At 29.8% G+C, this 12,760-nt stretch overlaps 1 protein-coding gene across 1 annotated transcript; it reads left to right on the forward strand.

Annotated features, from left to right (window-relative positions):
- Positions 1-1,288: 1,288 nt before the first annotated feature.
- LOC101515669 (uncharacterized) lies at positions 1,289-4,780 on the forward strand. Its single transcript, XM_004499772.4, has 2 exons — positions 1,289-3,592; positions 4,426-4,780. The coding sequence occupies exon 1, from the start codon at positions 1,524-1,526 to the stop codon at positions 3,576-3,578; it is 2,055 nt and encodes a 684-aa protein (XP_004499829.1). The 5' UTR covers positions 1,289-1,523; the 3' UTR covers positions 3,579-3,592; positions 4,426-4,780.
- The last annotated feature ends 7,980 nt before the right edge of the window (positions 4,781-12,760 follow it).

Below are 12,760 nucleotides of genomic sequence, written 5' to 3' on the forward strand. Positions count from 1 at the left end.
CAATTATGTGTGATTTTCTAATGACATTTATTATTTTGTCTATAGAAGCAAAAAATAAGAAAAAGTAAAATAAGATTTATAATTGGTGCGGTCACGAGAATTCACACAATTACACTGTTAAACAGTCAATAATGGTCCAATTTTAATTAAATAATCATAAAAAATACCAATTTTAATTTTTATTATATAATTTAAAAAACTAAAATTAAATTTAAATTATTCAATTTTAATCGAACAGTCACCATATCTAATTACGTAAATACCGATACCCATAGATGCACAAAATCCCGATCCATAAAAATATGTTGAGATAGACTCAAGCAACCAAGTGGTCAAGGATTCCAATTTATGAAGTATTTCCCATGTGAGAGATATTCTTAATATATTAATCTAACATATCTTGTAAACCCCTATTCTCCTCAGTTATAGATAAACTCAATCGCACACAAACTTGTAACAGCTACAATTGATGGAACATCTTTTGTTTAGAACTTTTCATACATTAAATCAAATCAGCTATCATTTCCATAATAGAAATATTACAAATCTGTTTTATTCACTACCATTATAAAGCAATTGATTGATAAGCACAAACCATAATGATTATTGTCCTTGGAATAAATGATTTTCTTAAGTAGAGCCAATTTCACATTTAATCAAAAGTATGCTTATAGAAGTGCAAAAATTGAATCTTTTGTCCATACCACCTACACAAGGCTATCCATATCCAAAAAAAAAATCAAGAGAAGGATAATTTAATCATTTTTCAATAGATCAGTTAGAAGATCAAATCAGAAATAAATAATTATATGCTTTAAAATTTAAAATTAAGTCACAAGCAAATAAAGAATTTCTATATTACAAGAATACTAATGACTCATGTTAGAAAATGCACAAGCATATAAGGCCCACAAAACCACATGTATACTACAAAAGAATATTCTCTCTAGTAACCCTCTCACATATTTATTGATCTCGACAATTTGATCTAAATCAATAATTAATATCATTAAAAAGCAATCTTAAATAAGTAGTATAATCCATTCAATCTTAAATACTGATTTCGATCATCCGATCTAAATCAATAGTTGATATCATTAAAAATCAATCTTAAATAAGTAATATAATCCGATCAATCTTAAATTAATAATCAAAATTGATTATAACATGTATCTGTATCGTATTATTACTACGGAGAATCCAAATCCATTAGTGCAAGTCAATACGAAACAAACACTATCTCATGCTATATTCAAATTTGATCATATACCAAACCACTATTGAAAATAAATAAAAAAGCAAAACCAAACCAAGAGAGAAAGTCTCTCTCTAGTTGTTTGAGTTTCAAGCTTTTCAACCTTTTCCTTTCCTTTGTGAACTTCCTTATATGAAAACCAAAACCACAACAAAATTTTTCCTTTCCTTCCTCTACTTGAACTCCACAAATCCAAGGAAGCAAAAAAACCAAATTACTTATATTCTTATTTACCCTGTTATGGTTTTTTCCCTTCCTTTCTTGAAAAATGGTTCAAAGAAAGGTTCAAAACAAGTTTAGTATCCAAGTTGAACATGTTAAATCCCAAAAGCATTCATCAAACATGAAGCTATCTTCTTCTTCTCAAAACCAAGATGGAAAAATCAAAGGTTATGATCATGTGAAGAAGAAAATGAAGAAATCAAAGTCAATCAAAATTTCTGATCTTGATCAAACTCTTCAATCAACACCACAAAAGAAGAATCCAACAACACCAAATTTTTCACCAAATGGTTCACCAAATTACATGAAACCAACAAGTAGTTCACATGCAAAAAAGGATCTTTTTCATGTAAGCCTTAAAAGAACTCAATCTTGTTCTGATTTGAAGAGTCTTCCTAGAAAATTTTCAAGTGATTCAAAAGTTACTTGTGTTTCTTCTTCTTCTTCTAGTCAAAAACCATCAAAAGCTTTGACAAAAACATCTAGTTTGAGTTTGGTTAGAACATTAACAAAAACTACTAGTTTCAAAGCTTTTAGAACATCATGTCCTAGAAAATCATCAACAAGAGTTACAATATGTGGAGATATGAATGCAAAAAAACCAAATAGAGCTACTTGTTCTTCAACTTTGAAGGACTCAAAATTTCCTTCATATCTTATGCTTAATCATGGTGGAAGTGAATTAGAAGGAACTTCTATTATGAAGGTTTGTTCATATACTTATTGTTCTCTTAATGGTCATCATCATGATGATTTGCCTCCTTTGAAGACGTTTGTGTCTTCGAGGAGGCGTTTATTGAAGGCGCAAAAGCGCGTGAAGGTTGAAGCTTTGAGTCCTCGAAGCCGAAGATTAAAGGGTCATGGTGAGAATGAAAAGAAGGACTATGATTTTGAGAAGAATGTTTTTGATGCAAAAGATGCACATGATGAAATTGGTGTGGATTTCTTCATTGAAATCTATGATAATGAAAAGGATGCAAATTTAAAAGGAGAAGATGAAATGGAAAAAAATGAATTTTTAATTGAGGATATCATCAAGTCTACAATTGAAGATGATCTTGAGGGTGATTTGGAAAAATCCTTTGAAGCTGAAGATCAACAAACTAGTTGGTCTCATGAAGAAATGAGTATGGGAAGCTATTGCAATGATGAGGAAAAAATGGAAGATGTTGACAATGATGATATGCAGTTGGAAGAGGAAAATTTTCATGGATTTGTTGATCATAAAAATGATGTTGATTCTGATTTCTATGCAGATGAGGAAAATGACTCAAAATCTGAGAGTTCTCATGATATGTCAGTGACATGGTTAGATGATATCCTAAGTAGCTATTATGAGGATATTATTCTTGTTGATGAAACAATCAAAGAAGCCAAATTTGAAGAAAACATCTATCTTGAAGAACAACTTGATGATGGTGTTAGTTCTGTCCTTGAGGACAAAATTGGAAGCAATGAGGCTCAAGAAATTGGTTATCTCTCCGATGAGGTCGGTTGTGACGACCGATCTTCTATGGCCGATCAAATATTTGATTACACGACGAACGCCGAAGAAAATGGTATAGAAAATATCAAAAAAGAACTTGATGAAGATACAAAAGAAAATAACCAATGTGAAAAGATGATTGAAACATGCAATGTTGATGAGACAAGCCAAGAGAAAAAAGAAGAAAAGAAAGTGTTGGAAAAAGATAAAGCAAAAGGTAGTAACAAAAGAACAAGTTGCATAGTTAATGAAGAAGAGGAAAACACAAGAGATAATTGGAAAGGTGTGATTAGAAGAAAGAGGTGTGTTGAAAATGATGATGATGATGAAATGAGAAAGTTCAATCCAAAAGAACCAAACTTTTTGCCTTTGGTTGATGAACAAGAACAAGAAAAAGTTGACTTGAGACATCAAATGATGGATGAGAGAAAGAATGCAGAGGATTGGATGGTTGATTGTGCATTAAGACAAGTTGTTAACAAACTTGGTCCTGCTAAGAAGAAGAAAGTTGCATTGTTAGTTGAAGCCTTTGAAACTGTGATACCAAAATGTGAGTCACATTTGAGAAACAATTCAGGCTTTGCTCATGCTAGACACATCCAAACTTGTAGCTGATGGATCATGCTAAGGTAAACAATTCAACATATCTTTTTCTTTTAGTCCCCTAATTAATGATTAGTAATTGTTTAGTCACTACAGAAGTTTATTCACATGGTATTTTTTTTATATATAAAATCTTAAAAATTAAAAATTAATAGTTATATCATTTTTTCAAAATTGAATTAAAGTTCTATTTCTTAAATACTCATTTAGTGTATCTTAGTTTATTAACCGATTTAACTTCATAAAGCAATTGATATGGTAGTTTATTAAAAGATTTGGTTTTTAGGAGAATTTAGGAATTTAGTAGTTGAATTTGTGGGTGTCACACAATTTCGTCTTTTAAATTAACGAATATTCCTAAAAATAAAAATCCTCAAATGCGTCATTTGCATTAGGTTTTATCAATCGACGAATGTAGTCATGAGTTTGTCTCATAGAGAAATATAGTTTATTATTTTCAATTTCAAGTATTATTTTAATTAGAACTTGATTAATTTTGAATCCCTCAAATTTGAAGAACTAAATAATTTAGTGCTTCACTCTTACAGTCTTATAGTTAGTATGTAGCATAAAATAATTTATATTCTGCCATTATTTTAACTCTATTTACATTTTATCTAATAGTGGTATATACGTGATTTTGTGATTTTATCTGGATTTAAAGATATATGAATATTATCTTAGTCATAAATGAAACAAAAAATAAACAGGGCACGATTTCAAAAGTAAAATTAATTTGTGAAAGATTTATCTGAAAATTTCAAAAATTGAAGGATTAATTAATCCCAAACTAATAATGGAATCAAACAACAATAAATTCGTTTTTTTTTTTTGTCTTTTTTATTTTATTTTTGTGAAGGTAAAAGTCAACTTAAGATGAAGTGTTATCTGGCACATGAACCATCACCAATCTTCAGGAGTGATATCCATGACTATATCTGATGCCTGGAAGCAACAATGCAGCTTGGAGTTTTTAGGAACTTGGAACTGTTAAATGGAAATTAAAGCCCCACAAAGGAAATTTATTATTCCTACTTAAAATTTATTTATATGAATTTGCTTTAAAATAATTTATCAGTGTAACATTAATTATGTGTGTGATTTGTTGATGTTTGTATCTGATGTACTAATACTTGGTGTGATCAAGGCTATCCAAATTGATTGTACTTTATATTAGTGTATGATATAATGCACTATGTGGTTGAGATTTTGGATGTGGGGTGCGAATGATAAATTTGATGTCTTAATTTTGTTTCTAAATTATATATATTAGACGGTCTATAATATAAAAGCTAAAGATTATACAAACATTTGGAAAATTCATGTCAAACCAAAATCAAAAATTGAATTATAGTAAAATTTGTTATTCATATATCTATCCATCCAAATAGGTAATAGTAATCCAACATTAAAAATAACATTTATATGTTGTTGGATAGTTCAAATGGTTTGAGCTATGGGTTAAATGAGTGAAAAAGTAAGAGTTCAAATTTTGGTGTTTCAAATAAATTTCAAATTTTTTGTATTATAATTTCAAGTTTTAATTAAAAAATTTAAGAGATATTGTATCAGCAAAATTAGTAATTTTTCTATTTAAAATTATTGTAGTATGAAAATATAATTTTTTAGTAAATAAACAGGGTATTATTTGAAAAATAAAATTTATTTGTGATAGAATTATCTGAAAAATTTAAAAACAAAGGATCAAATAAAAATATCATAATATTTTCAAAGATCAAAGCATATTTAATCCAAATTTATAATAGAGACAACCAACAATAAATTCCTATTTTGACTTATTATTTTTTTTGGAAGCTGATGGGCAGGCATAAATCAACCCAAGATGAAGTGTTATCTGCAGTTATAGTTTGCTTTAAAATAATTGTTTAGCGTAACATTAATTTTGTATTTATAAAAATTTCAACTTTAACAAACAAATTATTTTTCTACATTTGAAAACTCTAGTTATTATTAATTCTAAATTTCTAATAATATAAAAAGGAGGTTATGTAATCAAAGAATGAATATATTCATGTTGAAAAAGAAAAATGTGGATGTCTTACGGAAAGTTTATTTCTTTGTCATTCTATTTTTATATGAAATTCGATTTCTCTTGACTATTGCATCAAGAGTTTATAAAGCGAAAGAAAATGCCAGAAAAGAAGAAAACAAACCAAGGGTTGATACAATGTTATAATTAAATCAAAGAGATGAAAGTTCATTTCATGGAAAAATTTAGTTTGGGAATTTGTTTTGAGAAGACAATATACTCCCATACTTGATAGGGAGAAAAAAATCTTAAAATTGTTAAAGTCAAGATAAGATTTAGCTACTAAGTAAGAATAATTAGTCAAGAAGCAAGTTTCATAGCTATGACGTAACTTCACCATTAAGAAACTTGCTCATGAAGCAATGATCTAAATCAGCTATAATTAGAGGTGACGGGTGAAAGTGAAATTCATTCCAATCTGAATAGAATTCAAACATTGAGAGAATTTCAAGAGAGCTAGAGAGATTTCTAAGAGTGACATTATTGGGTGTAATTGGATTTTGGGTAGTGAGAGATTGTGAGTGTTTGTAAACACTGTGTAAATGTCCTATTTTCAATATAAAGGTCTGCAGCAGCCCAGAGACGTAAGTAGATTTAGTCGAACTCCTTTATCAACCTTGTGTGTTAGAGGATTATACTTTGCACCCCCACATCTAAACCTGCCACCCCCTAAATTAATGTGAAAATACAATTTTGTCATTTATAAAACCTTCAACTTTTTTAATTTCTCATTTTTTCGCCTCTCTTTCCAAAATATTCAAAAGTTTACAAAGTTTCAAAATTACAATTTCCAGAATTTTCAAACTTCTGAACAATTCGAAACTTCCGAAATAGAAAATTTCAGAATTTTCGAAACTTTCAAACAGTTCAAAACTTTCGAAATAGGAAACTTTTGAAACTTTTCAAATTTTCGAAATGTAATCCGTATTTCGAAAATTTGAAACTTCCGAAACTATCAATTTTAAAACTTATTATAAATGGTTAAAAGGATAAAATTATATTTTCATGTATCTTGAGGGGTGGCAGGTTTAGGTGTGGGGGTGCATGATATAATCGTCTTATGTTATTATTCCGCATTTTTACTTTCACTTTAATTTGACCACGAGAAATTTTACATAGTTTCCTAACAACTGGTATTAGAGCTCTAGTTTAGAGAAGAACCTAAGGAGGTCATATTTAAGTGAGAGTAATGGCTGAAAATGAAGGAAAAGTGAAAATTGAAAAAAGTTCAACAGTAAGGACTTTGGTTTTTGGAAGATGCAAATTGAGGATTATTTGTATCAAAAAAATCTGTATCAATCTCTCACAGGAAAGAAATCAGCCAAAGTGAAGGAAGATGATTGGAAACTTCTCGACAGGCAAGCCCTTGGTGTTATCCGATTAACGTTATCTCGTAATATTGCTTTCAACATTGCAAAGGAAACGACCACAACAAGTCTTATGTCGGCTCTTTCTAGCATGTGCGAAAAGTTGTCAGCCTTAAATAAAGTTAATTTGATGAGGCAGTTGTTTACATTGTGGATAACAGAAGACGTAGTTGCGGCGCAACATCTCAATGAACCCAACATCGTCATAACTCAGTTGAGTTTTGTTGGAATCGACTTTGACGTGAGGTACGAGCATTGATACTTTTGTCTTCCCTACCAGAGAGTTTGAATGTTATAGTCACGGCTGTGAGTAGCTCGTCAAGAAACAAAAGGTTGAAATTTGATGATATTCATGATCTGGTTCTCATTGAAGAGATCCGACAAAGAGAGTTGGGTGAATTGTCATCCTCTTTAGTATCACATACAGAGTCAATAGGGAGAAATTCAACCAAATCTAAAAATCATCGTAATTCTAATAACTCGAAATTTGTCAAGTGTTGGAATTGTCGAAAGACTGGACACTACAAAAATCAATGTGATAGTCAACCAAAGAATCGAGAGAAGAAGGATGAGGCGAATGTTGCTTCCACATCAGGAGAAGCCGGTGTGCTAATATGCTCTTTGGATAGCAAGGAAGAGTCTTGGGTATTAGACTCTAGAGCATCGCCTCATGCTACTTCACAGAAAAAAATTCTTTGAGAATTATGTCCCCAACAACTTTGGTAAAGTTTACCTTGGTAATGAACAATGTTGTGGGCAAAGGTGCAGTGAAGATTAAGTTGAATTGGTCCGTATAGGGATTGAAATTTTTTAGACATATTCCCAACCTGACAAAGAACTTAATCTCAGCGGGCCAATTAGCCAATCACAGATACACAACAGTTTTCCATAGTGATGATTGAAAACTTTCAAAGGGTTCAATGATGATTGCTCGCGGCAAAAAGAGTGGTACTCTTTACAAGACAACAGGAGCATGTCATTTGATTGCAATTGCAGCAAATGAAAATCACAATCTATGACATAAGAGACTAGGCCATATGAGTGAGAAAGGGATGAAGATTGCACACTTAAAGGGAAAACTTCCTGTTGTAGCCTAAAATTTCGAGTGTTTCTCAAACTCAAGGGAGTCGCCACTAAAATTTATTTTTAAATAGGGAAAATATTGGGAAACCTAATGACTATTCATCATATGCATATTTTTCATTGTTTTTAGTTTTATTTATCTTTTATCCATTAGTTAAGTTAATGAGTTATTTGATATATTTTGTTAATTTTATTTCTTTGATTTAATGAAATTTTTATGTTCTTATTTCCTTGATTAAGTAGAGATTTTTCGGAGTTTTGCGTTGATACTTTGTTTTAATGCAGTGCTTAATTTTGGTGAGAAATCAACATGACCTATGTAGAGTATTTCAGTCATATCTGGAGTTGTAGATGTCCAATTGGAGTCAAATCAAGTGCAAATGAAAGCTAAGATCCATGTCTACACCTTTCTTGAAGACACCGGAACCCAATTCAGATTCAAAAGATGCGAAATATGCAGAAAACGTCAAACAGAAGAAATTGTGCGCCTGAAGCGCAACAGCCGCGTCTGAGGCGCATTTTCAGCTTTTTGCCACTGCCGGAACGCGCTTGAAGCACCAAAGCTGCGCCTAGGGCGCGTGGCACGCGACAACATTCATTAAAATGCATTTTTTTTTCCACTTTCTAGGCATCTTTTTGACTATTGGGAAGTTGACAAACTTGTGCCCTAACATAGAAACTCAAAGACGGTCGTTTTAACACCATTGGAACAGTTTTATCAAGAATCATTCATGAATCTTTCTTGTAATTCTTCTTTAATCTCTATCTTTTTTATTTCTGTCATGAGTAACTAAACCCTATTTGTTAGGGATGAGTGTAACAAGATGAAACCCTTATTTTTCTGATTTGATTTCTAGTTATATGAATGAGTTTATTGAATTATTTTTCTCATCTATGTGCTTAATGCTTTTTATTGCTTGATTAACATTAAAATGTTCTACGATTCGTATTTTGAAACGGAAATGGACTTTACGAATGCTTGAGATGAAAAATTAATGAATTTGTTGTCTAGGGATAGATACAAGTCATGAAACCAATTAAATTAGTTGCATATGCAATAGTATAAAAAAATAATTCTTGTACAATAATGCTTAATTTTAATATTAAATCCACTAAGGAATTAGAGGTTACTATGGAATTAAATGTTATATCACTAAGACATTAGGACAAGAATAATAAAGAGAACTCAGTAATAATTCTATAAAGGAATTCAATAACTAGGATCAAATTAGACACCAAGGTTGGATTCGAAGTGAAACTCATCCCTGACATCTTTCTTATTATTAAGGATCAATTTTATTCCTATTGTTAATTTCAAATATTATTTCAATTAATTTAGGAATTTTTTGTTCAATTTTAGTAATTAAATATAATTCGATAGTAAAAACGCAATCCTTGAGTTCGACAATCGGTACTACCGTTTTAATTATTATTTGCAACGATTCAGTACACTTGCTGAAACGCTATCAAAACCCTTAAACATAACAAATTAACAAAAAAAATGGTCTTTGAAACCAGATTTTGAGTTCGGAAATCGATTATGCGTAGGGAACGTATTAGCACCCTACAACATCCGTTAAAATACGGTTACCTATGATTAATTGTGCAAAATTAATATTAACTTAAATATATTTATTTCTCCTGATTATTAAATATGAATATCAATTGTTTTTTTTAATATGACATTGAAATAAATATGTGCTTAAGAAAGAGAGGAAAAAAAAAAGAATTTTTTTATTAATGTGCTTGACAAGAATGTAATCTTGCTCCTACGTATCTCTCAATGCGATGGAGAAATCAAAGTTATGTAGTTCTTAGGTAAAAAATGTGGATGTGTTGATTGTTTTAAAGACATTTTGTTTTGGAAATTTAAATTTAGTTAGAAGAGGTTGTTAATTTTATAAAGGAAAAATACCTCGAGTATGAGAAATTTATTATAATGAATATGTTTGGTTGTTTGTTTGAAATTGGCTAAAAAATATTTAAGATCACATAGTTGCCACAACTCATGCATTTTAAACTAGGACTGACAAAATGTCATATCTTCATCGATCTAATTTTATTAAAAAATTATTAATTTAAAACTTAAGATCATCAAGTTGTCACAACTCAAATGTTATAAATATTTAAGATGTCTCATCTCAATTAATTTTAATATTTATTGTTAATATTTTGTTTTATTTTTTTTTAAGAGCAATTAAAAAGCTAAACCTCAAACAAAAAAATTAAGAAAAAAAAAGTTAAATATTTTCTTAGTGAAAGAATAATAATAAAATAGTAAGCGGACCTTGTCCAACTCATAGTTTATATATAACTGAGTAAAAAAGTAAATATATATATTATATTAAATATTAAAACTAAACTAAACATAAATCACTAAGCATATATATAACGTCAAAACATTAAATCTAAAAGAGAATGGAGATGTATTAATGTGGTGTCGTCGACTTCCCAGTAGAAGAAAAGCAAAAAGTTCACTTAAGAAAAAAAAAAGGAAAAAAAAATATTAGATAGAAATAGTACAAACGTTGTAGAGGGAGAGTGATGATGGAATACCTATTGGGTTTTTAAATTTTGTTTGGAACAATCTCCTTCTAATGTTCTTTTTTGTTTGCTTTCTGTTTTCTTTAATGATTTTCGTTCTTAATTTATAGTCTTAAGTAATGAATCTGAGTGTCTATGAGATAAAATTAAGTTCTAGGTTTTTCATTATTTTACACCAAAAATTAAGTAATCGCATACAATTAAGGAAAAATGTAACTGATCTTTTTGATTGAATATTCAAATGATAAAAATATAACCTCATTAGACTAAAAATAAATAAATAAATAAATAAATAAATAAATAAGTAAATAAATAAATAAGGGAGGGGTTGTTGCAGGCAAACTTGCAGCATGGAAAGCAAGTAGGCGTGCAAGACGAATCATTTTTAAACATTTTTCATTTACTTATTTATTTATTTATTTATTTATTTTTTTGTGTTAAAAGTAATGGAAAGGAAACCAGATTCAAAATTGTACCAAATTTATAAAATGACACTTTTTAGACATAATAATAACATGTGTGAAATGTTTATTAAACATATTTTTATCTAATTTTTAGAATTATTTTTAAATAGTTGGACAAAATTGAGGTACTACACTTCCAAATCTTTAGTCAATAGAAATTGACATTTGTGAAGATTGTATACTTGAAAAACATAAAAGAGTAAACTTTTAGAGAAGTGGAAGAACCCCAAAGAAAAAGAAACTTGAGTTGGTCCACTCTGATGTTTGGGGACCAACAATTGTCTCATCCATTGGTGGGAAACATTAATTTGTGACTTTCATCGATGATCACTCTAGGAAGGTATGGATATACTTTCTAAACCATAAGTCTGAAGTATTGAGGCTTTCAAGAAGTGGAGAGCCATGGTAGAAAACGAGACGGGATTGAAGATCAAAAAGCTCAGAACCGACAATGGTGGTGAATATGAAGATACAAGATTCAAGAAGTTTTGCTATGAGCACATGATCAGAATGGAGATAACTGTGCCAAGTACGCCTCAACACAACGATGTAGATGAGCGTATGAATAGGACGTTGACTGAGAGAGTTAGAAGTTTGTGTATGCAGTCGGGCCTACCAAAGCAATTATGGGCAGAAGTAGCCAACGCAACAACTTACTTGATTAACCGAGGTCCATCAGTGACATTGGAACACAGAATACAAGAAAAGGTAATGTCGCGGCCTAAAATTTCGAGTTTTCCTCGAATTTAATGGAGTCACTACCAAAATTTATTTTAAAATAAGGAAAATATTGAAAAACCCTTGAAAATAGAGAAAAAAATATAAAAATGGTCTTTGAAACCATATTTTGATTCGGGAGTCGATTATGCGTAGAGAAGGTATTAGCACCCTACGACATCTATTAAAATACGACTACCTATAATTAATTGTGCAAAATTATATCAACTTAAATATATTTATAAATGTGATTTTTTGAGATAAAAGTGTGTTTAAAAAGAGTGGTTGCTCCTATATCTCCCGGTGCTATGGAGAAATCAAAGCTACGTAGTTCTTGGTAAAAATGCGGTTGTGTTAACTACTTTTAAATAAAAAGGTTACTTTGACAAAAAATGAGTTTGCTTGATTTGAATAATTATTAAAAAATACGAGTTTTAAGACTATCAAGTTGTACAACTTGTGTCTTAAAAAGAACTTGAAGACTAAAAAGATGTCACATCTAATTAACCCATTTAAAAGTAGTTTTATTATTGTTTTATTAAAATGAGCTTTTAAAATCCTCAAGTTGTATAACTTGTGTCGTAAATACTCAAAGATTAAAAAGATGTCACATCTAATTAACCACTTTAAAATAATTTTTTTTATATAATTATTAAAAAAATGAATTTAAAAAACCGTCAAATTATAACATAACTGGAAGCAATATTTTATTTATTTATTTTGGAAGAAAAGAAAAAATAAATGAATAAACAAGATTCTATAAAATAAGTGTTTAACCATCATTTCAAAAACAACTCATGTTTCATGATAATAAAGCAAGGCAATCAAAAGCTATCAAACATCACAGTAACTCAAGCTAATAAAATCCTAAGGGTATCACGTTCTGCACAGTGCATCATCGGGAAATCATTTAAACACATAAGTCTTACTTCAAAATTCAGTTTTCAATCAATTCCTAAATCCACAAGG

Source organism: Cicer arietinum, chromosome 5 (genome assembly GCF_000331145.2).
Source record: "Cicer arietinum cultivar CDC Frontier isolate Library 1 chromosome 5, Cicar.CDCFrontier_v2.0, whole genome shotgun sequence".
NCBI lineage: Eukaryota > Viridiplantae > Streptophyta > Magnoliopsida > Fabales > Fabaceae > Cicer > Cicer arietinum.

Bases quoted from the DNA above. Each gene is read 5' to 3' on its own strand.
- LOC101515669 (XM_004499772.4), top strand. From the start codon at position 1,524: ATGGTTCAAAGAAAGGTTCAAAACAAGTTTAGTATCCAAGTTGAACAT.